This window comes from Orbicella franksi, chromosome 11 (genome assembly GCF_964199315.1).
Source record: "Orbicella franksi chromosome 11, jaOrbFran1.1, whole genome shotgun sequence".
NCBI classification, from domain to species: domain Eukaryota; kingdom Metazoa; phylum Cnidaria; class Anthozoa; order Scleractinia; family Merulinidae; genus Orbicella; species Orbicella franksi.
In genome coordinates this window covers 22218804-22246054 of record NC_138155.1, presented here as the reverse complement: position 1 = coordinate 22246054, position 27251 = coordinate 22218804, and the positions used below count along the sequence as shown (strand labels likewise).

Sequence of the window (27251 nt, the reverse complement as noted above, 5' to 3'; positions counted from 1 at the left end):
TCGAACTAGTTTTAAACAAAGCAAAACGTTGAAAACGTTAGTAAAATGTGTTTGGCAGCGGCATGCACGCGCGCGTAATCTTGGCAACGCGTGGTGGAAAGCCATAGCTACTGTTCGTCATCATATCCAAATTCAGTTATTTCAAACGATACCTCATTTGTCTGTTTACATTCTTTTTCCTTTTCCATTTAGTTTTACTAAAATATTGTAAATATAAATAGTGCTATAAAAAAATTGAGACACTACGCGCGCTCTCATTGGTCGATATGTGTGCTTGGATGAGAGTATATAAACACAGTTGATACGTTTTATGTTCGCGCGTATTTTTAAGAAATATTTTCTAAAAGCAATAGAGTACTTTTTCCGTGTTTACATAGCCTCATCTAAAGACTCGGGGAGGGGGGGGGGGGCAGGAGGAATTCTCGAAAACTTGCATAACTGTCTCGAATTCTCCGAACCTCCCCTTTTTTAGATGAGGTTATGTAAACACAGAAAAAGTACTCTTTTGCCTAACTATATTTAATAACGCGTTAAAAGGAGTGTTGCGATGAATACGCATGAAAATTTCTGTCTCTTTGGTTAAGATGTGATAACTGTTATTCTTTTATTCTTACATGTAAAGCTATCGTTCAAAATCTGTTATTAACGCGCGTATTTAATGTTTGTATAGCTCGTCGAAGTTTGTTGAAGTTGTCAGTAAACAGCGAATTATCGAAGAGATATAATAATCTTGGAACCAAAAACAAGGTTAGTATAATTTACACGCCACAAATGCTTAAGCCTGCGAGCACTGGTTCTCCTGTTTGGGCCGGGAACACGAGCAGCGCTGGCCGAGCTGCGCCAAAGGGAAAATACAGATAGACTGAAGACTGAAAAGAATGAATAGTTTTCCTGTTGTCTTCACTTAAGCGAATTCACAAGGAAGGCCGCTATCAGCATGTCTTACGTACGAGACACTACATTCTCGTCCTCACAGGCCGTTATCCTTTCCATCATGCTCAGCACCAAGGGACATACCCAGACCGTTACGCTTTGCAAAATTCTTTGGCTTTCATATAAAACATTAACAGACTGACGGTCTTCTCTGTAAGTTCGCGTATTTTGTTATTATTATTTAATTAAAGTTGATTTAAAACGTATTTTTCTATGATTCAGGAACTTAAGGCAGAAACTGAATTGAAAGCGGACAAGATACAACAATTAACAACTAAAATTGAGTAAGTATAATGCGCAATTATTTTTTTTTTCTTTTCAAGAACTCTATATCCCAGAAGCGCCTTCTTTTACTACCCGCTGTTTCCCACAGAAAATAATGTTTTTGGGAATACCACATAAAAAGTCCTGGCTTGTTCGATCTAGGAGGCTAGATATCAGCCTCGTTCGTTTTCGTTGTTTTCGCCTGTTTATGGACCTAAGCACGCAGAAAAGAACCCTTTTCCTTTTATAAACGGTCTATAGACAGAATCAAAATGGTAACGCTGTCCGAGTAAAGGATCAATATACGAACAAACCATGACTGTTTGATACTTCTGCTCTCAGCGGAGAAAAGTCGACAAGAGAAATTGTGTTTAGATTAGAGAATGGTACAATGTGACAGTTGGCGCTGATATATATAAGCAGGTTCCAGACCGTCCCGTGTAATTTTGAGGGAACTGAAAACTATTCGAATTATGATACATGCAATGTTGTACACAGAAGCAGAAAACCATGCTACTTCTGCAATAGTGCATAAGTTATTGTACACAGGGCTGTGCTTTATCGTGTTAAAGTTTATTTACCTTCTTTTTGTATTCTCTTATGTTGCTAGCCTATACGATAGTCGAAACCTTTCATGAATTTTTCAAAAATAATACGACTTTTTTAATTTTCACAAACATGTTTCGACGGTACATCCGTCATCGTCAGTGTGACGGTTATGAAAGTTTACAGTGATTTCAAACGTGCCTGTTACAAATCATACGTTACATTGCGTTGGAAAACAATACGCTAGATAAATTTCGAAGTTCACGGAAATAAAAAGATGCGCGTGCGCGTGCAGCTATAGGGAAAGCGTCAAATTGATGTGTTTGACCTGTTGATTAAGGTCAGGCTTTTCCCACTTGATGTACATAGACTCCTTAAGCTTAACTTGGTACTTGGTAGGTGCAGAGTCTAAGATCTTGAAGCAGTCTAAGTTACAAGAGGTACGGCACGACTCTGAAGCCTGCAAATGCTTATAAACGTGAGAAGATCTGTCCGATGATAAGTGCTCGTGCACGCGCGTGGAGAAATGTCGGCTTGTTTCGCCAACGTAACAAGCATTACATGTTTGTGAAAATTAAAAAAGTCGTATTATTTTTGAAAATTTCTACATTTTTGCTGCTGTCTCGACCTTTTGGAGCAATAATCTACAACATCGCAGCCAAGTATGATGGAAGGATCAGCCCCTCTGACCTCCGCAAACTCGAGAAGATCTCGATAAAGAAACGAAAGTCGGAACTGGATTTAGCGTTCCTGCGAAACTGCAAGTCGCTCAATGTTTGCCCGAAGTTTCTTTGTTTTCACCTACCTTCAAACACCGCCCGACAAGACGTATTGGCAATTAAGAAACATCTTTTGAAAAGCGCCATCAACAGACGATTTAAGGAGTATCGTAAGTTACTTTGCAAGAGAAACAACTTGATGACCAGAATCTCCAGCGTCTTAAACAGTCTGGATAGCTACATATTACGTAAGGCTGTTGCTCACAGTGTAGCTAAAGTGGCAAATCAGTTCATCAAGACTCACGAGAAGAAGCTAAAAAACCTCACAAGGAATTCTGTTCTGCCTTTCACTTCAAGCGAAGTTGTTACAAACCTGTCTTCGTTTGTTCTCACCGCAGAGCAGCTAGATGCGCTCAAATTTGGACTGACACACTCAATTTGTCCACCATCGATTAACAAGACTGACATCTTCACGTGCTTTGAACTGATTAGTCAAAGAATGATCAGAAATCTCAAAGACAGCAAGGACACTGGAAAACTAGTTTCGGAACTGTCTCACCTGGCTCACACTTACGTCTTCGCATATCGTCCCACAACGGCTGACCTCAAAACGCACGGAATTCTCAAAAACTTACGAAAGAACAAGGACATTGTAATTTTGCAACCAGACAAAGGAAACGGCGTAGTAGTTTTAGATAGAACTGCGTATGATAGAGGTATTTTAAAAATAATCAATGATATATCAAAGTTTAAACCCCTTAGCAATGACCCCACCCTAAATCGGGAAGGGGAATTACAGCGTTTTCTCAGGGATTTAAAGATTAAAGGGCCATTTAGATCAAGAGGTATATGATGCTATATATCCGAGTGGGTCACAAGCTGCTAGGATATATGGCCTACCCAAGATGCACAAACCGCGGGCAGCCAACTCTACACCTCCTTTTCGTCCGATTGTCTCTTCCATTGGGACATACAATTACAACCTGGCCAAATTTTTGAGTAATCTTCTCCAGCCGCACATTCCCTCTGAATATGTTGCTTCAGACACGTTCACTTTTGTTCGTGAAATTAACGGCTTGTCAATGGAGGGGAAGTTTATGGTTTCGTTTGGTGCGGAAAGTTTGTTTACCAACATTCCTTTGAGTGAATGTATAGACCTAGCGGTCGACTACATTACCAAAGGCAACCCTGGCATCAAACTAAGCACTTCTGACCTGAAAAGACTTTTCCTATTTGCCACCGCTGAAACCCATTTCATTTTCAAGGGCACATACTACGATCAGGTTGATGGTGTAGCCATGGGTTCCCCCCTAGCCCCCGTTCTTGTTAATCTTTTCATGGGTCACCACGAGAAGATCTGGTTGGAACAGTATAGGGATTCCCAGGTTTTATTCTGCTGTCGTTATGTGGACGACACTTTTTGCCTTTTCAACTCGGAACGGGATGCTGACCTTTTCTTTAATTTCATTAACAATCAACATCCTAATATTCATTTCACTATGGAGAGGGAGAGTAACCAGGTTCTTCCTTTTCTTGATGTGCTATTAAACAACAAATCCCCACAATTCCCTGTCACCATCGTATACCGCAAAAAGACTTTCACGGGCTTGCTTACCAATTTTTTAAGCTTTACACCCGTTTGCTACAAAATGGGGCTGGTTAAAACGCTCCTTGACAGGACCTTTAAGATCAACAACACGTGGTTGGGTTTTCACAATGATATTCAGAATTTGTTTACTATTTTGCGTAAAAATCTCTATCCCGTTCATGTACTAGACGTGTTACTCCACCGTTATGTCACGAGAGCAGTAGTAGGGAACGACACACGACCTTCAACAGGTGTCGAGAAACAGGAGTTGCCCACGCACTATTTCAAGATCCCCTACATCGGGCATTTTTCGGGTGTTGCACAACAAAGGGTGCGCAAACTAACCAATCGATTCTGCAAACACATCGACATCAAATTTGTTTATTCTACCTGTAAAATTAAGAACTTGTTCAACGTGAAAGATCCTCTCCCTGACAGGCTCCGTACGCGCATAGTGTACAAATTTTCTTGTGCAAGCTGTAATGCTTGTTACGTCGGCGAAACAAGCCGACATTTCTCCACGCGCGTGCACGAGCACTTGTCATCGGACAGATCTTCTCACGTTTATAAGCATTTGCAGGCTGCAGAGTCGTGCCGTACCTCTTGTAACTTAGACTGCTTAAAGATCATAGACTCTGCACCTACCAAGTACCAAGTTAAGCTTAAGGAGTCTATGTACATCAAGTGGGAAAAGCCTGACCTTAATCAACAGGTCAAACACATCAATTTGACGCTTTCCCTATAGCTGCACGCGCACGCGCATCTTTTTATTTCCGTGAACTTCGAAATTTATCTAGCGTATTGTTTTCCAACGCAATGTAACGTATGATTTGTAACAGGCACGTTTTAAATCACTGTAAACTTTCATAACCGTCACAGTGACGATGACGGATGTACCGTCGAAACACGTTTGTGAAAATTAAAAAAGTCGTATTATTTTTGAAAATTTCTACATTTTTGCTGCTGTCTCGACCTTTCATGAATTGCTGTCCTTAATTAGTTTGCGAGCAAGCTCTGTTTAATTTTGCACTGTAGTGGGTACGATTTTATCCCGGCTTTCATTTCATTATGTTACAGAGATGCTCATTTGGTAACGAGGGAAGCACGGAAAAGACTTGACACCGAAACAGGAATACTGAAGGTACGAAAGGAAAAAAGCTTAAAACGTACTAAAAACGTGCATATATAATGAGGTACGGAGCCTTCTCGGACTCTTCTCGTGTTCAACTTAGATTCAGCATTAATTCCACATTTCGCGTTCTAAATATCCTCGCAGAATTATTCGCCTGGCTTTAACTTTCAACCTTGTGATCCCTCCACGCTCCACAAAAAAACACCCAGATTCCCTCAATTACTAATTTCTGGCAAATTGTCCTCATCCCTATTGCAAGTGTTATTTTCGGCAACCTGTTGTACAGACTTAAACTCGTGTCCACTTTGCGTAACCGTGATGGAATTGGGTACCTCCCAATATAAGCTATATAGGTATGTGCGGCAACAAAGGGTATGGGTTTTGAGCTGTTAATTTTTGCCTAAAATATTGTATAAATGTTGACCAATTTGGTCTGATATAGAGTATATTAATTTTGCATTCCGGTCTCGAATTGGGTATGTTGTTTTGATGAAAGACCATGAAACTTATTTTCTTGCTTTTAATATATGGTAACCTGAACCTTTTCTTAACTTTACTGTTTACGCAAATAGTAGGCTGTGTACAGCCGAGCCGCCCCCTCCCCTCTCTCTCCCCCATGTCTTTGAGGGAAGGGGGGGTGGTTGTACACAGGCTAGCAAATAAAGGTCATTCCTGGTTATCGTCCATTAAAGACGTGCAATAATACTTTAGGTCTAAAAAAAGAGCACTAATTTTTAGATCAGTTCTGAAATAAGGTAACGAATATAATATATTTTGGTCTAAAATAGGGTGAGGTTTTCAAGAAACACTCCGCACACTCACACCAAAAAAAATTGGGGGTGTCTCTTGGAAGGCACAGATTGCTTTGATAAATTCAAGCACACGTAACGACTTAACGACTTTTTTCTAGTTTGTATTAAATACATCCTCTCATATTGAAACATCTCTCAATAGGCCGAGGCAGCAAAACTAAGAGAAGAGAATGAAGGATTTCAGCGGTGAGTATCAATGAAGAAGTTATGGATGACACAACTGCGATAATATATTACCCTAGTGCATTTGGTACTCAAAGAAAAGTAGTACCCTGAAAAATGCGTGTGGCCTCATAACATGGAGTTTTCGCAGTTTTATACCCAAAAATTTCTTCTCGCTTCTACAACACTTGAAATTTTCCTTGTGCACCATGCCACAGTGTGTTCCGGAAAGAGAAGTCTAATCTAAGGCGCTCGCCAAGGTCATTGTCCTAAACTTAGTCCACAATGGCTGACCATGGCTGTCCAGTATCCCATCCAAGGGAGATTAACAACACTCTTAGTCACTAAAAAGCCGCTGAAGAGGCCCATTATGAGGGGAGAGGACGGGTGGGGGCTGCGTATCCCATATCCCGTTAATTTGGGCCTAAATATCCTGTATTCCGTAAATTTTAATTTCAAAAACTGAAAATGTTTCACTCAATATTCCTGAAAATCTGTTCTAATTATCCCTTATCCCATAAATTTTTCCCACGAATGTCTCGTATCCCGTTACGTTTTTACCTAAACACCCCAAAATCCTCTAATAGCGCCTCACTGAAAAGTCACCGTTGCTTGTAGAAAGATGCTAACCCTGATTTATCCACCTTCCTGAGACATAATTCACAAAACACTGACTGATAATTGAGGAAATGCAGTCACACAATTCCAATTTATTTTCAGAAAACGCGATGAGATGAACTTACAACAAGCCCAATATCTCAAGAATAAAGTAAGTGGACAAGACAGGACACTTTTACACAAAATTCACTTTGCGAACACTTTTCAATTAAAGTAATTGTTGCAGTAATAAATAATTTTGCTTGATTTTTCATTGTAGCTCAATGCAGAGAAAATGGAACTGTTGCGGAAGTGAGTGTCTTGGCCAATTCATGTCACGAATAGTGCATTGAAATAGTTTAGACTAAATTTTTCAAGTTTGTCGCCCTAGCTAGCATGCGAAATGTTTAATAAATACCTCTTACTACTCGAGTTCGAGGGCCGTACTGTAAGTTAGGGCCCAAGCGCGAAACGCGCTGGCCATAAGTCGAAGGGAAAACGAGGATCCGTAACTTACAGTACGGACCAAGAAAACGACGTTAGTAAGATATTTATTTTATCTCTACCGTGTGTCTGACGGGTTCGGGAACGAATTCTATTCACGCGGAATGGCTTCAAATTTCTGACGCACATCGAAAGCAAAACGACTCAATTTGAAATCGCTGTTAAAGGACTCTTAAGTCGTTAACAGGTTTTAATACACAATTTCAGAAGTAAAAGAAAATTTTAAACTTTGACTCGCTAAAAAGTTAAGAACACTTGCGATAAATTACGAAACATTTTGGCAACAAAAACAGCTTTAAATTTTAGCGGGTGGTATAGAAGATTACGGCCCGCTAAATTGACCAATCACAGCGCGCGTACTAACTGAGAGATATAATAAATCGTGATACAGCAATGACGCTGATCGAAGAACCATTGAAACTTGCCTTCCGAACTCGCAGCTCGGATTTCTTAATTCCCCTCCTCAGACTCAGTAGTAGCAACATTTTCTCCGACCAGTTTTATTTTCCAATATTCATTCGACGTGATTTACATACAATTAATGTTAGAAATAATTGTTCAACAGTCATAAAGCAATTCTTTATTCTCCACAGAGCTGTTGATGAACTTACAAAGAGAGTATCACAAATTAAAAATGAGGTAAGCTCCTGTTATCCTTATACATTGTGTTTTGACTAAAGGCCAAGGTAAACGCTTCAAAACTTTGCACCCAACCAAAAAATAATCATTTCCCTACTCAGTCAGACGCAAGATTGTAAGTCGACCTGGCCATACGCTGCAACATTTCTCGCAGTATTGCTGATTGAGCAAAAAGTTCTGATATGTACTGTTAGGTAAAACTGACTGGATAGCGACATCATCCGATCTAGATGAAGTAGCCAGGAACAACAAGGTTCAACAACCTCTCGTATTTTGTTGCACAAAATAACATACGGATAGGCCCTTTGTAGCTGGGGTCACGTGGCCAAACTTTTCCGAGAAAATTTTTATATTATGGGCTATAACTTGAAGAATGCCAGAAATGGAAAGAGCGCATCGAAAATACCAAAATGGCCAAGTTTGAGGCCCCTGGCATTAAAGAGTGAGTTTATACGAAAAAATTTAGAAGATTTGTATGGAAAATGTCGCTGGAGAGCAACACCTTGCTCTCCAACAACTTTTTCCATACAAATCTTCTTATTCTTTTAAAAATTCAGACTGTCGTAAAATCTCATTCCTTAATGATGGGGGCCTCAAACTTGGCCATTTTGATATTTTCGACATGCTTTCTCCATTTCTGGCATTTGTTAAGTTATAACCCATAATTTTAAGAAAAATAGGTCACGTGATGGCTTAGCTACAAAGGGCCTATTATGGACCTTAGAAAATAACCCCAAAGTTTTCGACTTCGTCGTTAAAATTCCCTGTTAACATTTTTTCGTTTGTTCGTTTATTATAACTTTCTGTTTTTGCATCTGTGTAAACCAATATAGAAATTTCTTTGCAATTAAAATGTAATATTTAAAAAAACTTAGGCCGATCCTTCATCGTGTTAACTAGTATATCCAATGTATTCTTCGTATATCTAATGTAAACTTACATATTTTATTTACAAAAATAGATTAACGAGTTAACAAGTACCAAAGAACAGTCTCTTACAAGTTTTAAGGTTTGTCTGTTATTGATAGGCAACATAAAAATCATACACTAAATATACACTACATATTCCGTAAAGGTTTGTCCTTGCAAGAATTTCAACTTCAAACTCAACCATTTTGTACTTGGTTGTGTTGATGAGCATGCCGTTGAAACAGTTGTTTTTATTGAAATTATCAACCAGAATCCATTGATTACAGCACAGTTATCTCAGCTTAAAACGTTTGTTCCAAAATACGAGAATATTCAACAAACCCAATCAACTGAAAATAATTGATCCCAACCGGACACAACCAAACGCAACTTAAAAAAATTTAGGGAAAAAACACTTTCGAGTTCACCCGCACAATCCACTCACTTTTCTTCCCTCTTTGCCGGTCTTTGGTCTTTTTTAATTTGTTATATATTACCTCTTTTTAAATCATGTGTTGGGAGGTTTCTTTTGGCACACTACAAAAACGTACTTCTATACCGTGATATAAAATCTCCCTTAACAGTATTGACTATCCAGTCCCTCCAGAGAGACGTCGAATGCTGATGATGAAGCTCTTCTGAGATCCGTGTAACGTCTCTGATTGGTTGCGCATTCAGCGTACAATATTTTTGAGGTCGCATGTCAGAAGCCTCTCAGTCAGTGCAAGAATTGTGTATTCAAAGAAACATGTCTGTTTTCTATTTTTTCGGGATATGGTTGATTTGATCGATCAAGATTTCCAACCGGCATCAAACTCTGCTTTTTGTTACTTTTTCAGACTAAGAATCAGTTAAAAGAAGAACTTGAAAGGTACGTAGCTTAAAATTTGAAACAATTGTCAAGCATCACGAATAGTGTAAATCTCCAATTGCTCGAGCATTCATTACGATTACTCAGTGCGCCTTTATTAACTTGTACTGCAATCAAAATTAAAAATTGAAGTTAAATTTGCCTGCTCTCAGCCAATCAAAATGAAGTCATTTTCTCGGACATACACTTATTAGGTACTTATGTCATGTCACTGCTGAATTCCAACTCTGTTCTCCACACGGAGGCAAGGAAATGATGATGATGATGATGACGACGACGATGATGATGATGATAATTATGATGATGATGACGATAATTATTGCCTTAATGTTTATATTTCATTTGTTTTCATTCCAGCGAGATTGCAGAATTAAACCAGAAACTTAAAACATTGAAGGTAGATACAGTTTTTTGTCGATAATACCATATGAATCTAACGGTATGAAACAAGGTCCACCAGCAATTTTGTTCCGTCTACCACCCAACCTGCTGCAAGCCTGTCCACAGATTATAAATGAATTCGTTGTCACATTTGAAGTCGTTTTCCATTATCATTTAGGCGGCAGTTCCAGACACTAGCAAGGCTGAGAGACAATTGAAGGTACAATGTATTGTTTTGTTCATTCTTGAGTAGTTGCAATCGACTGAATTATGATCGAACTGATCGTGGAGGAGTTTGGAAATACTGTTAGAAGTTTAAGCATTTAAACTGTGGTTAATGAGCTCTGTAGTCTACATCATAGCTGTCATCTAAGGTTGTCACCAGTTCTGTTATCTTCCCCCTATTAGCCATTGTGCAATAACCTTAGGTCAATGTCCAATACAACCCAATAGTTTTACCATATGGGAAATCATACGACAGTGATTTTCCACCATGCTCTCATGTGATTTCAGCGTGCTATACCCCTCCCAACTCCTTCAATCCCCAGTTAGTAAAATCCCATTGTTTTCTGACCCTGTCCCAGTTGTGAGCTAGTATTCAAGCTAGGCCGTTCTCCGCTTTCCCCTCCTTCCCTCCCTGTATTGGTAGCTTTGTCCTTTCCCATCTTTTTCCTCCATGTGGTTGTAATTACCTTTCGTGAGAAGGTGGCTTTCGCCTGCTGAACCTTCTCGGTTTATTCACTGCGACGTTCTATTTGTTATATTGTGTGTAAACCATAGCTGCTTAGTTAATAAAGGTTTTTTGGTGCAGGGAAGTGCAACTTAGGCTGTACTTTACCCCACAGTAAGTGCTATGGCCACCCGTGGAAATAGGTCCGGATCTCTCCAGGGTGGTGTCATCGTATCATCTGACCTATTGTCCTCCCAGAGGGGCACCCCCTCTTCTGGTCAATCCTATGTTACTTCAACGGAGATAGGTCCGGATTTCTCCAGGATGGTGCCATCGTACCATCTGACCTATTGTCCTCCCAGAAGGGCACCCCTCTTCTGGTCCCCTTAGTAACATAGGTTCCCCTAGAGACGCCGCCACTCTAGCGGAGATAGGCTCTGTCTTCCCTGCCACCCATGTTTTGCCGCCATAATCAGTGTTCTGTTTCTGTTTCCTGTATCTACCCAGCAAAAGGGGAGGGGGGTTTCAATCTTGTTACCCATATAAATATCTTCGCTGGTACTGTTGAATCTGCCCCTTCCCCTGTGTGGGTGTGGCTTTAATAATTTACACTAAATTGCACACCAGCAGAGTCTCATTAATACACGTTGTAGACTGATAGAATTTCTAAGGAAAGTTTACTTTTTATTCTTGCAGATTGCTAAAACTTTATATAACAGGTAAATAAAATTGACTGTTTTCTGACTATTTTCAACTAACTTTCGAAAGCAATAATAATGTGCTTTTCTCGCAAAGAAAGTTAACAATTAGTTTAAAGATGGTAAAGATTAGAGTGGAAGGTCTACAGAACTTCATTCAAGCTAGCAGAAAGCTAAACCTGAGTCTTGCTGTGAGCAAATTTACCCCCGCTTCGCAGAGCTGCACGTATTTACTTGGAAGCTGCCATTTTGTTTAAGCTTTGCGGTCTAAACCCTTGTTTGAAGGTCTGCACACACCAGGGACATGTTCCAGGGACGTGAAGTGGGGACATGTTTCAACATGTTTCAACATGTGGGGACATGTTTCAACGACAGTTGCGACACTGGGTTGCTAGTCTTTATTTCAACCGTATAAAGAATAGAAACTGACGTGAGATATTTTGTTTTGCCCGTAGAGAAATGGCCGCTTTGGCGAAGAAAGGGAAGGAAATAGACCAGACAGTAAGCAAATAGCCTAAATACGATTGCTTACTGGTCCTGTTATGACCCTCTCTCAGTCGGCGCAACGCTGCGCGTGACCCAATCCCGAGTGCGTGACAGAGAGACGGCCAGAACTGGACTAAATTGTTTACGAGTGTATTAGCAGGAGAAGAGAAGTTCTTAACAACAAACATAAACATCATTCAAATAGAGAACAAAACAAGAACAGAAATGAGGGGGGGGGGGGGGTAGAGGCCAAAGAAACAGGGCCGGGTTGTTCAAAATCCGTTTAAGCTAACCCACGCAAGATTAGCGACAATTCTGATTTCATTTTTGTACCTTTTCGGTGATTTTTATGCAAGAAAAATTAATACTTTGGTTAACTTTTAAGCTTGGGTTAGCGTAAACGGGCTTCCGAATAACCTGGCCTAGGTTGATAAACAGACAGTGGACAAATGATAAATGTTAAACTAAAGGAATGCAGCGCTCAAAAATTGCAAAGAAAAACATGTTACTAAGTCGATCAACCTGCTATGAAACAAAAAAAGCTTAAGCTTGAATTTCTTTTTCGAGTTAAGTGTGTTCTTTTTAAACCACTAATCATAAATGACATAGAAAAAACGTAAGAAGAATAGCAACAAGCGTGAAGAATAACAGTCTATTCTTTTATTTTAGTGTAGTTTCTTATTATTCTTATTATTATTATTATTATCATTTGAGTGTCTACAATTAGTTATCTAAGCTAAACACTTTCACCCTTAAATTAAGTTCATTTATTTAGATCTTAGCACTAGCTTTAAAGTGGTTAGAGAATTATAATATTAACAAGTCTTATTTGCTACAGTACTAATGGCTTCTTTATCCTGGTTTTAGAAAACTGCTCTGGAGAGAATCAAACTTGAAGCAGTTCAAAACTTACAGGTTAGTATTACAATATCAATTCAGTCTTGTTTTACCAATAAAATATCTAGAATGGACCATTTAAGAAATAGAAACAATATATGTTGTAAATACGTACTTATTTTAAAGAGAAAAACAGCGATAAGCTCCCTAATAATCTCACAAAAAAATGTTACAACACATTTGCAGAGATCTATATTCCTGAAAGCTCGAAAAATTCTCATCACGCTGGCGTTACCATGGCAACTCTCTCTCGCATAAACATGCACGAAGACACTCATGTACGTGAAACTTACTAGTTTTCAAACGCTTCGATTACATAGGCATATAACGTAGTGATCAAAAACACACAGCTGTGATTAAGATTAAACTGTTTTGTTTTTACTTTCCCAGAACATGACAACAGAGGGCCACAATTGTGAAAGGTAGACGGATCTGAGAGGGAAACTCCCAAATAAAAAGGACGGGGGTGCTCGTCACAAATTTTCAAAAGAACTCCTAAGAGGTACCAAGATCCTGTTTTGTGGGCGTGGCTTGGAACGTTTTTCACCCCTAAGAGGCACCAATTCTAAAACGACAAATTCAGGCTAACGATGACTTTTTTCGGCTCAATACCCTAAAAGGTGTCGCGAACGCTCCAGCTGTGGACCTTTCGAGGCTGAACACCCTAAGAGTTACCAAGACCCTTTTCTGAGCCCCCGTCTTTTTTATACAGGAGTCCCAACCCCCTGGAGATGGACATGCTCACAAAAATCACCACACTCCGATTAAGGTCATTACACAGTATTGCATTGCGCACCCTTACTGCGCATAATTTATGGCGTCATTAGCGCGCGTTCGTGCACGCGCACATTGAAAACATGGTGGATTTGCCTTCATATCGAGTTCTTTCAGTTGAAAAATGCTATAGCTCACTAAAGAGGTCGGGCACCCCAATTTTTTTTCCAGTCATTTTAATCAACTAATCATTAGCTTTTGCGTGAGAAACGACTGATCTGATTTCTATCGTTGAAAATTGAATAAATAAGGAAAATAGCAGCTGCACTTTAGTCTTTTCTATTTTGCAGTTTGATAGCCGTGGCAAGCAATTTGGTTCCAATATTTTAACAAGGATTCATCTGTCTGTCAAAATCAAACTTAAAAAGTTTGCTTGTGTCCGACAGAAGTATTGACTGTAGTTTGAGGCGAATTTTCATGAGTCTGTACTCACCGAAAGAGTTTACAATAACTTGGAATGCGTTCTTGTAATAAGCATTAAATAACACGCACTCAATAAAAAAATGGCGGCCTCTTCTTTACGACTGGACCACGCCATAGAGGTAAATCGTCATTTTCTCGCAAACGAGTATGGTGGCCTATCATTTTTTTTTTCCTGTGGTTTTGAATTGAGTAATAAATTTCTCTGTGTAAAATAAAGATGGGCCAATTCTCAGTGTAGAACAAAAGGCAATCGTCGGAAACGTGAATTTAGCAATCAATCGTGACTACAGTCATGGTGCTATTGTAAGGATTTACTGGGTATAAACAAGGTGCTTTTGCTCCTAAACGAACATGGGAACCCCTCATTTTTATTTCAAAATTTAAGTTCCTATAATATAAACAATCAATAGGCAAAGTTTGACAAAAATCTCAGTGCAGGTTCTATTTCAGTGGAATAACCTTAAGTTTTTTTGTAGTCGACCCTTGTATTCCATTCAAGATTTTGCGCCTCAAAGCTAACTCGACTGCTGTTCAAAGTTTAGTGCATAACTCTAGTCGTTGCTCTAAAAGATCACTTTGAGAAAGTATTCGTAAGAAGAGATAACACTAAAAACAGGAATCGAAAGAGCCAAAAATCTCGCCATCGTGGGCTAGTAATTTCGGTTTCGGTTTCATGAAGCGACTATTCGTAATTGATGATTCTCTATCGGGGGGTCTCTGGTTGGATGCCATCCCATCGCAGTTAAGCCCCAGATGTTTTTGTTAAAGCTTCTTCAATATGCATAGTAATACTCCCGCATGAAAAAGGCAGTGTGTGCGAGATCTCAGCATAAAGACCGCTACACAACCCTTAGCCAGGGCTAATACTTATGGCCCGGACAGACGTTCCAGCGCAATATTTCTCGCAATTGCTAAATTGAATCGTGTTTCAGCCCCCTGAAATTGTTGCGTGCGCAGTCGATTGCACGCAAAATTGCAGAAGAAGAATCTTGTTCTACCCATACAATTTTTCGTGTAGCAGTTTCACAGGATGGACAAAGGAGTCAAAACTCTCGCGCGGACTATCGCACGGAAATGTTGCACCGTGTGTTCGGGCCTGAAGTAACATATCAAGCACGAAAGACCGTGTTTTACAACATTTCCAAACATTGAGAAGAGAGTTGAAAATAAAACGCGTAGCGTAGAGGAGTATTTTTGACGAACTTCGAAGTGTTTGGTAATGTGGTTAAACATTGTCTTGAGTGTTTGATAAGTCTTCTCAATCGAAACTAAAACCAAGGAGAAAACGGAGAAATGAAATCGTATATAAAATCTACGGTAACTGACCATCACGATTATGATTTCCTTTGTTTAAACTTCATAAATTACTAACTAGTTTAAGAAGGCTGGTTCCATTTGAGGCGTTACGATCACTGCAATCGCCGCCTAAAAAGGTGAGCAATGCTTACAATTATCGATTTTCACGATTTTTATATGATCACCACGATTGGTACAAATCTCGAGATAGAACTTATAAGTCTATCTCAGCGATTGTTGCCACAAAAATCGCTACCTAGAATCGCTATGTATATCGCTGAAGAGTGGTTTCCATATTATCGCAAGGAGCACTGAACTCTTTTTTTGCAGCAATCGTGACGGTTGTATGAAAAACCAACCTTCAGAACACTGATGTACGGATGCAGACTCGTTCTCAGTCGCTATTTGCGGGTCAGATTAGATTCTTTCAAAGAAAAGCCGTCTGCATCAAGTGGAGCGCGCGGGGAGTTATGGGAAGAGGTGAGAAAAAACGCGCGCGATACACCCGCGCGCCTTGATCCACCCTAGTATACCCCCTAGTATCAAATCTTCTCTCCCCCCTCCCGCCCCCCCGCCAAAAAAAACTAAAAAGCAACTGGGTGCGAGTCTCTCTCAGATGCGCCACCAAAATTTCAGAAGCAGAATAGAAACAATTGATTTTCTTTTATTCTAGCAAAGCTAAGGAGAAAGACAAGCAGTTTTCGGTTTGGCGTCTTGAGGTAGGAACTATAAAATAAATGCAACGGCCCTCATTGATATTTTATCTCATTTGTGCTTCTCCTACTTTGTTACTTGGGCTGTCAAGGAATTTTCAGGAAAAAAAAGATCAAGTGGAATACGTATATCTTATTAGTTGTTTTGGTGAGTAGTATCGCTGTATATTTTTACGAGTTGCGCCGCATTTGGACGAGCCCGTGGGGGGAGTCAAAATACAAACAACGAGTAAAAATATAAAGCGATACTACACACCAAACCATCTAATAAGAAATTTATTATCCAACTGCTGTAGTCAATAAATTTATCAACGAAAGAGGGCGAGTGTGACAGTTTTGCGTGCGTGCGCCGACATGTACAACAAACAGGTTTTCTACTGTACAAATAACTGAACAATGTCGCTGTATATTTGTACTGTTATTTGGACGGTATTCGCTGCAGTTATATAATAAGAGATTTTATCATGACCTCTAGTTAAGCTCCGAAAACACGCTGCAACATATTCTCCGCTGAACTGTAGACGCGGTAAGCGCGTCCGTCTTATTTCAACAGTGATTATGCTCAACCAAAATAACAACAATAGTTAAACTAAGTACTACTTTTGCTCTTTGAGAAGAAAAGGTCGAAAAAGAAACACATCGTCGTGTTTGTGTCAGATCTTAGAAATCCAAAAGGCGGAGAATCGAAAGGCTGATAGCGGTGCCACACCTTTCCGCGCAAAGTCATAGAAAATCAGTTATGTACACACGTTGAAATTGCTCCACGTAATGTTAATTTTATGGCAGTTTGTCGATATCATCTCTCTGCGCAATTGAATTTCAGGCTAAGATGGAACTTAACGACAAAGAAAAGTAAGTTGATATAGGGTTGTTAATATGGCTGTACGTGAATATTGAAGAATCAACACGAGCAGGGAAAAATGTTTCAACCTCTATATAAAGTAAAGCGTTAAAAGAAAAATGAGATATAACGAGATACGAGATATAACCAGAGGAAATTTGTTATAAGCCCTGTTTTGAAAATTGTCTGTTGCTAGACTACGAGTAGTCCCTCTTTCGCTTAGTCCTTCCTGCGTGGCGCGAAAGAAAAGCGCGAGAAAAAAATGGCCGTGTGAAATCTTCGCCTCCAGGATTTCGCGCGGCCATTTCTTTCTCGCGGTTTTCTTTCGCGTCACGTACGAAGGACTTAGTCAAAGAGGGACTTTTCGTAGTCTAGTCTGTTACTGACATGTTTGTAAAATGATCTTTGTAAAATGCAAATACGATACAAGGTAAATTTCCAGCAATGATAACGCTTTTGGAACATGCAAGTAGGTAAAATCGGGACTTGCATTTTGTGATTTACTCAATACAGCCTAGTTGGTAGCTGGGTATGAAAAGAATCCATCAAGGACGAATTGCTTTCAACGTAAAAAAAAAAGCTCATTGGATTGAGATTCGACTGGAATTTTCATTAGCAGCTGGGCTGTAGTGTTTTACGGGAAACGATCGGCCCTATAAAGCAAGATTTGTTACGTTGACAATGTCTTAAGTTTTTTAACAGTAGTTACGAAGCCATTCTTCCCACCTATGATAATTGTCTCCATATATCCTGGCTGTTTTCGTTTTTCAGTGAGCTGGACGATCTACAGAAACTATTCACTGACATGACAATGCCGATGACTGAGGTAAATCAGAGCAACTTAGCGAATAATATTTATCTGTAAACGATAATTGTCCGAGTGGAGAACAATTCAGGGACCAGTTTTATACATTACTCTGATACAGTGGTTTTCAATTGAATGTCGTAAAAGCAAAGCCAAAGTTATGACTCTGGTCAATCACAAAGGACGCAATTCACTGAACCAATCAAGATTCCGATTGAATACATGTCCCCGACGCGATGCGCGGTGGCTGACCAAAAGGATCGCGGCTGCACAAAATCCAAGCACAATTGGCGCACGTGTACAATTTGAGCTATCCATTTACGCCCACGTGATCACACTCCAACTGTGAAACATCTAGGTCCCAAAAGGAGCTATTACTGCCATTATATAAACTAATCTGAGCTAAAAAGGTTTTCACTCTGAATCATTCATGAGAGAGGCGTCTAAATTAAACAGTTGACTTTGTATGACTCGCATAAAGTCCTATCTAAAATTTATCCAATTTCTTTCTCTTTTAAGCAGATTCCACCGCCAAAGAAGTCGAATCGTTTGACAAGAAGTTTCAACCGTTTCTGCGTGCTACTGAGGCACAATCGCTGAGAAATTCTAAGTAATAATGAAGCTAACACCCAAATATGTACAAAAATAGACCTCTTAAAAACAATAATAAACTCAAAGGATTAAGATGATCAGTTGTGTTTGCCTATAAGTTTATTTTTGTCTGTTCACGTAGTGCGATTTATGAGGTACCACAGCACAATCACTCATTCTATGCTTATTTACATCTCATTGGTTCCCATGCAGGTCTCCCACGTGCTTTAATCCATCCCAGTTCCCAGGTTGTCCGTATAGGCGAATCTTTGCTGACGTCATTGTTTACATTTTTCCTCATTAACATACAACTTGCCGCATAGAAGGCATCATGCTAGACAAGATTTTACTAGAAAAACTTAAAGAGCTTGTGAAACTTAGTAAGTGGTGAAATTTTTGGCTCTTTAGGTGTAATATTCGAGGAGAAATTGGCTTTCAAAAACATCAAAATTTCTGTGTGGCAAAAAAGCGCTAATGAGCTCATACATTCTTTGTAAAATTTTGAGCTTTTAAACCCGCGTCGCACAAAAAGTACTCAATACATCGCGCTCAAATTACTTGGGACAGTCAATCGTGCTGTGCCCTTTCAATATTCAGTGTTAATCTCTTTGTAGCTCCATCAGAAAATGTATCGCTTATGGTAATGAGGCAGATATTGTAAACAAAGATTCTCCTATAGTAACGGGAGCTTCGCTTTAAATCTAAAGATTGTTGAGGTATCACTCTCATACTGCCTCTCTCCACCCTGGTGTATGAATGAGTACCGGGGAATTTAATTCCGGGGATGGACCAGCATAAAATTTATCGGTAACCATTTATACACCTGGGTGGGGGGAGGCACTGTGAGACAAAGTGACTTGGTCAAGAACACAACACAATAAACTTATGAGACCTTCCTTGGAAAAACGACATGCTCGCGCATCTTGAATTTCACTTCGGCAAAGCTTGAGGTTCAGAAATTTAGGGAAAATGTGGAGCAGCCTGCATCTCTGTCAGATCCCAGTGTCCAGTAATACTTTGTTGAAGCGTGAAAGATCCTTATCATAATTAATCTCTGACGATTTTCAACGTCTCTTAGCCATACCGCTCATAAACTAAATCGTAAACACCCTTAAGGTCTCTTAATTGTAGGCCATTTTGATTTCAGTAGGAATAAAAGGCACTCTGCAGTAATAAACATGACAAAACAAAGCATGTCGTAAAAACCATGATTTTAAGGTGGCTCCATAGGGCCCATTTATCGCCTTGCGCGCGTTAGTGTTAAGTTTTGAACGCTGTTTTTACATTCGTTTTTAAATCCAGTCCTCTCCAACTTGTTAAATACAACTGATAGGCAATGATGAAATATTGTTTCATCATCGTTTCTGTTAAAATCTTGTCTTTTAGTCTAAGAATATAAAAGCCCCCACCAAAAATGAGGTTTTTTTTTACCCTTCTTATGGATTTATTTGTAACTCTCTTAAGTCTCCTGCGGTTAAATCTTGCAAATTTTTCACAATTCATCGACTTAGGCGGAATACGAATTTTAAACTCCAAAAAGGTGGGGTTTGTACGGGAATTTTTTTCGATTTTTGCAAGTTTATGTCTTACCGCTGCGGAAAGACTGGTCAGATAGATTTCCCTGAAAAACGAGCTTCAGTTAAAGTAAAATATTTATTAGCAGTCTGCCGAATTTTCCCCCAGCGGTAAGCGCTGCTCAAAATAACAATGTCAAGTTTAAAATCTAGTGCATTACTACGAGTAAGCAGTACTTTCTAGCCACACCTCCTCCTACTCCCTATTGAATTAGATGGGGCATCTAGGGAAAAAAAAGTTATTGGTGCAAGAAGACTGGGAGCTACTCTCGACGGGCTCTGCTACGTACAGCGGCATTTAAAGCGCGCCATTTTCACTCGTTTCCCAGACCGTTACCCAGGTATTTTACACTCTGGTTCATTTCAAAGCGATCTTCACTTTGTGAATCCGGATAATTACTCCAGCTTCCTCATGGAATCTCTACTTGAACCAATTGCAGACAACGAGGAGAATTCATTTTGTACTGAAATGATGAAACGCCTCGACATTCAGCGAAGGAACGAACATTTCTGTGATGTGATTCTAGAAGTTGGCTCTGGCGACGATCAAGCTCGTTTGAAAGCTCACAGAAACGTGTTATGTGCAGCCAGTCCGTTCTTTTACAACACTCTTAACAGTGACATGAAAGAAAAGAGTGAAGGAGTGATCCGATTGGAAGAAATGAGCAAAGCTTCGATGGAAGAAGTCCTTGATTATCTGTATACTGGACGTGTGGAAATTACTGAAAAGAATGCATTCGAGTTGTTTGCACAAGCGGATTTTTTTCTGATTCCAAGTCTTAAAGCTTTGTCCGGTAAATTCATTTTACAAACGCTAGATCTTTCCAACTGCATGATGGTTTATTACTTTGCCATTAAGTACCAGTGGGAAGAACTACAGAATGGAGCGAGGGATTTCATTCTTGCCAACTTTGTTGCTGTGGCTGGAACTGACGACTTCCTGAATCTGAGCAGCAAAGAAATAGAAGAATGGATTTCAAGTGATAGAATCATTGTCAAAGAGGAGGAAGAAGTTTTCCAAGTGATTGTAAGGTGGATGGAGAAGGGGAACAGAGAAGACCTGGATTTTTTGCAGCTATTACGTCATGTTCGCTGTATTTACCTGTCCCGCAGCTATGTGTTCAATATCATTTTGCAGCATCCCTTAGTGAAGACAAGTTCAGCATGCACAGATTTCGTATTAGATGCCATGAAAGAGGTTGCTAATGGTACAGATGAGTGCTTCTTTTCTCAGCCTCCTAGGGATTGTCTGAAGACCCATGAAAATGTTATAGTTGTTTGCGGAACGAGGAATACATTTTGCTACCTTCCTTTGGAAAACAAGTGGTATTATCTGGCTAGAATGCTATCCAAACGCAACCCTCGTTTTTATAGCATGAGTTCTCTTCACAGTAAACTGTTCATTATTGGAGGACGCACAGATCAAAATAGCAGTGTGGTAGAGTGCTTTGAGCCAACACATAACCAATGGGCTCCTGCAAAGGCTCCTGGAATTGTAGAAAAGTCTGCAGCTACTTCTTCACTCCAGGGCTTCCTGTATGTTGTTGGTGGATTAGACCACAGCAATACCCCGATTAGCTCTGTGCTGAAATACAATCCTGATACAAATCAGTGGCAAGAAGTCTCTCCCCTGAGTAGTCCCAGATCACATGTTTGTGCCGTGGCTGACGGAAATAACTTGTATGTCATTGGAGGCTGCAGGGCAGGTTTTGGATACCTGGACATTGTTGAAAGGTTTGATCCTGGAAAGAATACTTGGGATAAGCTTTCTTCAATTCATGCAAAGAGAGCGTCTGCTAGTGGTACAGCGGTCAGACAAAAGGTTTTTGTGTTTGGAGGTCTTCGCAGTCAATCGCGAGCTGAGGACCCCTGTGAAATGTATGATCCTGACACCAATATTTGGAGTAACATTGCAAGTGAGGTCGCACCAAGGAAATTCTCAAGTGCTCTGAGTTTCCACGGGACTGTATATGTTATTGGATATTTCCAAAATGAGCAGAGAAGAGATCACAGGTCACTTTATTTGTATGACACTGAGAAAAATGAATGGAAATTCTGCAGAGGTTTTTTTAAACCAAATGATGAAAAGGAATGTTGCAAGATCTCTACTCTGCGGATATCAAGAGATGTTTTGGCAAAATGCAAGAAAATTTAGAGGTTGTGACATAGGAATATCATTACCTTGATGTGGGATTGAAGTTCTCTTGACAGTTTTGTTCACTAATGAGTATTATCAAAGCATTTTAGGTGAGAAATTGCTGGCTCTTGAAACAAGTTAGAAAAGTGCCTTACTTACATGTAAGACCTTATCAATGTGAATATTACATGTTAATGACCTGTAATTTTGATGGTTTACATTGCGGGTTGATCCTAGCTTTCATAGCACTAAAACTGATGGGGTCTAAGATGGGTGCTAGTTTTTATATAACACTGCGTAAAATTTTCCAGGCTTTTTTTTTTTTTACAAATTTACGTAAAGCCTGTAATTAAAATATTTTAAATTGGACAACCAAGAGTGAGCATTATTTTTTTTGTGCAGAGTTTTTTCATTTATTCTCTGCAGTAAACAATGGTGAGTATTGAACAGGCATACCAATATAGTTAAGCTAACAAAGTGTTCAATAATTATTGTTTTAAAGAAGACAATGTTATTAATTCCAAAAAAGAATATTAAGTGTTCAGGTTTAGATCTGATTTAGTTTTTTACTTAATTTTATATGTTGTGCTATGGTCTAGTCAGGCTATCAGGTGCTCTTTTGTTTCCTATGATGAACAGTTGGGGAGGGGGGGGGGGGCGAAGCTTCAGGAAAAAAAAAGAGGAAAAAAGCACCTGATCACAAGTTTATAGTGATTAAGTTTTTTTAACCATCATAGTTTGTACAAATAAATATTATTTTTAATGTCTTGTATATTGAATCATTCAGTAAGGCTTTGAAGTGAAAAGCTGTGCAAAAATGGCCTAATGGACCCTGTTGATACAGTGGCCATTTGGAATTCTATTGTTTCAAATAGCTATTTTGGGATGCTCAGGGGGCAAATACATATACTAATTGCCCTCTGAGCATTCCATGACAGGGGTGGATCTAAGGGGGGTGGATTGGGTGGCTAGCCACCCCCCTTCACAACAGCCCACCAAAAAAACTATAATACGTGGAAAAACAAACAGAAATACGTGGGTTCCAAAAAATGTAGAAATACGTTTCAAGAATTTGCAGTGTTACAGTCTCCAATTTGTCCTTTTTAAATCGGCATGTATTAGGACAAACGAAGGACAACTTAAAATAAATTAAGGTATAGTTTGGTGGCTGATTGGTATCAGCCACCCCCCACTAAAAAATCCTTGATCCGCCCCTGCATAACAACTATTTGAAACAATAGAATTCAAAATGGCTAATGTATCACTGGAAAGGTCCATTGTCATTTTTGTTTTCACTATCCATGATAAATAAAGAAAAAGAACTTGATTGGTTAACTTAAGTACCAGGCCATGTGCGATTAAGACAGCAAAGAAGAAGAAGATTTTTACGAAGATTAACATTCAGATTGCTGGTGGCCCAGCAATTTACATAATGGCCTTACTTGACGAAACTACAAATTTACCTGAAAATTATAAAAAGAGAGGAAATACAGTGGTTAAAAAGTATATTGAATGGTCAGTTGCTTGTTAATGCATTTAACAAGAAATATATTAAGAAGTAACGTAATTCAACGTTTCGACGTATCTAACATCATCAAGAATAAAAATTGTTGAATGTCAAAGTTGTTAAAAGAGTTGAGTTATGAATATCATTAGGTGGTATTCCTGTGTGCGTGATAATTATGCTAATGAGTAGCTTCGCGCGAATCGAGTCCGATTGCACGTTCAATGATGGTTTGAGATCTTGTATAAACAAAGCAGACTACACATAGTCACCATTATCAGGAAGTCTGGACACTTCCACTGACAGAGGCGATGACTTAGATGAGAGAGATCTTGAAGCCACTGACGCAGAGGAAACTGATGAAGAACGATATGAACTTTCATAGCTGTCATGAACTTTGAGTCTGAACTACGTGATCGTTTTTACTCCATTTCCATTCTAATAAAGTTTATTGCTGTTGTGTTTGAACTTGGTATTTTTAGTGTGATTAATTTGTTACAAATTTCTAGCCAAAACCCTAATATTACCAGTTGCACAGTCAAAACTTTTGACACAAATTTCCCTTCAATTATAAGCCCAGCCGATTTTGAAACGCTACTTTCCCTCCTATAATAAGCCCCTCCAAATGTAAGCCCCTTCCAAAAACAAGCCCCTCAAAAAGGTCCTTTGAAAAATATAAGCCCTGGCGTATTTTCGGAATTTCATGGTATATGCAAGACTTTATTTTCCATATTAAGCTCTTGTAGTTGATAGTTTGAGTAAGAACGCGGCCAAATTTTGGACACTTTTGAGATACCTTAGTGTTGTGTTGAAAGTGATGTTTGAAATCTTCACTCAAGACTAACTTTTTAGCAAACCAGTTGACCTTCCAGCTCTGAGTGGCATGCTAATGATATCATTTGTGAGATTTTACTATATAGAGAATTTTACATGGCCACACAGAGATGCGAAATTTCTCTTCCAAGTGACCGTGTGATGTTATTAAATAAAATTCTCGACACATAGCAATGTGTTTTATTAATGAGTTTGAGAATTATTGTTTGTCAACCTCACACTGATAACACAATGTTGAATTAGAGGGAAAATCAGTATAAAATCACGAAGGTGACAGTTTGTTTGTTTTTTTGCGTGTGTTTGGAGGTGATGGTCTCCCAAAAACTTCTCCCTCAAAATTTCGGAATTGGGATAATTTTCACAACTTGACAGTTTCAGTTCATTGGAAAAGTGACAGCAATCATTTCCTCAAGTGAACAAACCTGGAAAACGTATTATGATCCCTGCCCCTTTTCTACAATTTCTTACCTGATGTTGATGTGCAACAGGCCTTACAATTTGGCTTCTTCCACAGGCAACCCAGCTTTAGAAATCATAAACCAAATACCAAACTACATTTCCACAAACAGCTGGATGCTTGTGTGCCCTAGCGCAGACTTGTTTCTGTCGTTTGTCTCCGCTGAAAATAATGTCGGCCAGAGACAAGCGACAGTCGCAAATGTCTGCACAAACAAACTAGTGTGCCCCAGATACTTATGACCTTCTGGCTGTCCCCCGATCGGAATTGCAAGTAAAATTGGTTTAAGCAGGGTAGATTGGGAGCAGGAGGGAAGACAAAATACAGAATACCCAAGACCCATCAAAGGTGGCAATACTTAATACGGTGAAACCTGTATTAAGCAGACCCCATATTAAGCGGACACTCTCCAATAGGTGGTCACCAGCTTGAGTCCCTGAATTTTCTTCCCACATTTGCTGTAAAATAATCCTGCATTCAGCGGACACCTCCGTTAACCCTAACCTTAAGCAGACACCAATATTCAGCCATTTTCCAATACTGAACCTGCAATAAGCAGGCACTTCAAGGGCTGTTTACTTCTAAAAGCTCAGCTCAGACTCCTTTTAACATTGTTCAGTGATGTCATTTTAAAGTTAAGTAGATTATTCCAGATTGATGCATTGACTGAACACTGTACTATGAGCAGTCTTTGATCTTATGCCGTGTTACAAGAGTTAATAATTAACTATCATTGTACAATATATCAGAACCTGCTTAGAGCAGACACCCTGTATTAAGCAGACACCAGCGGATGTCTCAAGGGTGTCCACTTAATACAGGTTTCACTGTACAATTTTAGATGCTTCACATGATAAATTTTTAAGGATCTGTAAGATACTGTATCATTGATATCAGTTATGTTTTTGTTGTCACAGTTTGCTATTTATGGCCATGTTGATATTATATTTTTTTTATCCCATAATCTCTGGTATTCAAGGACTTGACAAGTTGCTGGTATTAAAATCCAAGTTAGCTTTTCAAGAAAATCTAAATTTCTCCATTTTCAGGGAATTTTCAAGGCCTATATGAGCCATGTCAAAAGCTGCTGACCAACACTGGCGTGAGTTAAAACAGGTCTGAATTCAATGTATCCACATTTAAAAATGTTAGTTCAAAATAAGAATGAGAAACTCAAACTGTTACGATTGGCAGGTCTGGACTGTTTCCATAATGAAAAACCAGTGACAATCCTGAATAGTCTGTTGCAGGTACCTGGGGTTATTTCTCTTAGTAAACAGTGGCTGATCCAGAGAAGGCCCCCCCCCCCCCACCCCCCCTATTTTGGGTAAAAAAAAAAAAATCACAGAAGGAAGAAAAGCCAGCAGGGCAAGCAAATCATAACTCCCCCCCCCCCCCCCCCTTAGCTGAAAGTCTGGATCTCCCACTGGTAACAATAACTAATACATGTTAAAGGAGCTAAGTCACGACATTTTGAGTTATATTGGCCATGTACAAAATTGCCTTGAAATTGAAGGTAAAGGTAAGGTTAAGTCTGCATATCGAGCTTATCCCAGTTTCTGTAGCATGAAGCAACTAGGAGTATTTTAAATTTCCCCTGGATGGGATGCTAGTCCATCGCAGGGTTACCTCCAGCATTAAGTTTGCCAGTATCCACTTATATACCCAGGTGGAGAGAGGCACTGTAAGAGTAAAGTGTCTTCCCCAAGAACACAACGCAATGTCCCTGGCCAGGGCTTGAACCTAGACCACTCAATCCGGAGACGAGTGTACAAAACATAAGGCCACCATGCCTACTTTGAAATTGAGGGAAACCTGAAACTAGTAGTTTACTAAGATAGAAAAACACCATTGAAAGAGATGATAATAATAATAATAAGAAGAAGAAGAAGAAGAAGAAGAAGAAGAAGAAGAAGAAGAAGAAGAAGAAGAAGAAGAAGAAGAAGTTAAAATGGAGAAGATTAACACAGATTACAAACAACAAGCTTAAGAAATTTAGGCTCAACTTTTCAAGATGAGTAAATGGTGTTGTGATGTAGCCTCTTTAATCAAGTCCCAGGGTGGAACTTAGCCTCTTCCAGGCATTCAGTTAGTAGGGGCGCAGTGCGAAAAATGGCAAGCAAAAAAATAGGGGAGAAGTGCAATAAAGGACCTTTGTTAAGATTACCCACAGGCGTTCTTTTGTTTTTTTGTGCCGTGCTTCTCCCCTATTTTTTTGCTTGTTGTTTTTCGTGCTGCACCCCAACTAACTGAATGCGTGGAAGAGACTAAGTGAAACTAGGAATTTGTAATAAATATCACCTCCCTGAGTCAAGCACACAAAACAAGTACTCAGACTTACAAAGAAATTTCAAAATTTTACCTTCACCTGGTAATAAATAAAGAAGTTAATGAAGTAGTGACTATACTAATGCAAACAAAGTGTAAAAAAGAAATTATTTCACTCTTGTGAATATGTAGTTAAAAATAAAATTGTTAATGAGAAATTTACATT

General features: G+C 39.3%; 2 protein-coding genes across 2 annotated transcripts in view; both read left to right on the top strand.

The window, feature by feature from the left end:
• Nucleotides 1-27251, top strand: part of LOC145460221 (uncharacterized) — a 162166-nt gene that overhangs the window by 27435 nt on the left and 107480 nt on the right. The window lies entirely within an intron of this gene.
• LOC145460175 (kelch-like protein 12) lies at nucleotides 20011-23934 on the top strand. The gene has a single exon (XM_081444910.1). It carries the CDS (start codon nucleotides 20238-20240, stop codon nucleotides 21978-21980), a length of 1743 nt encoding a protein of 580 aa, XP_081301036.1. The 5' UTR covers nucleotides 20011-20237; the 3' UTR covers nucleotides 21981-23934.

Coding starts and splice junctions, on each gene's coding strand:
- LOC145460175 (XM_081444910.1), top strand. CDS start 20,238: ATGGAATCTCTACTTGAACCAATTGCAGACAACGAGGAGAATTCATTT.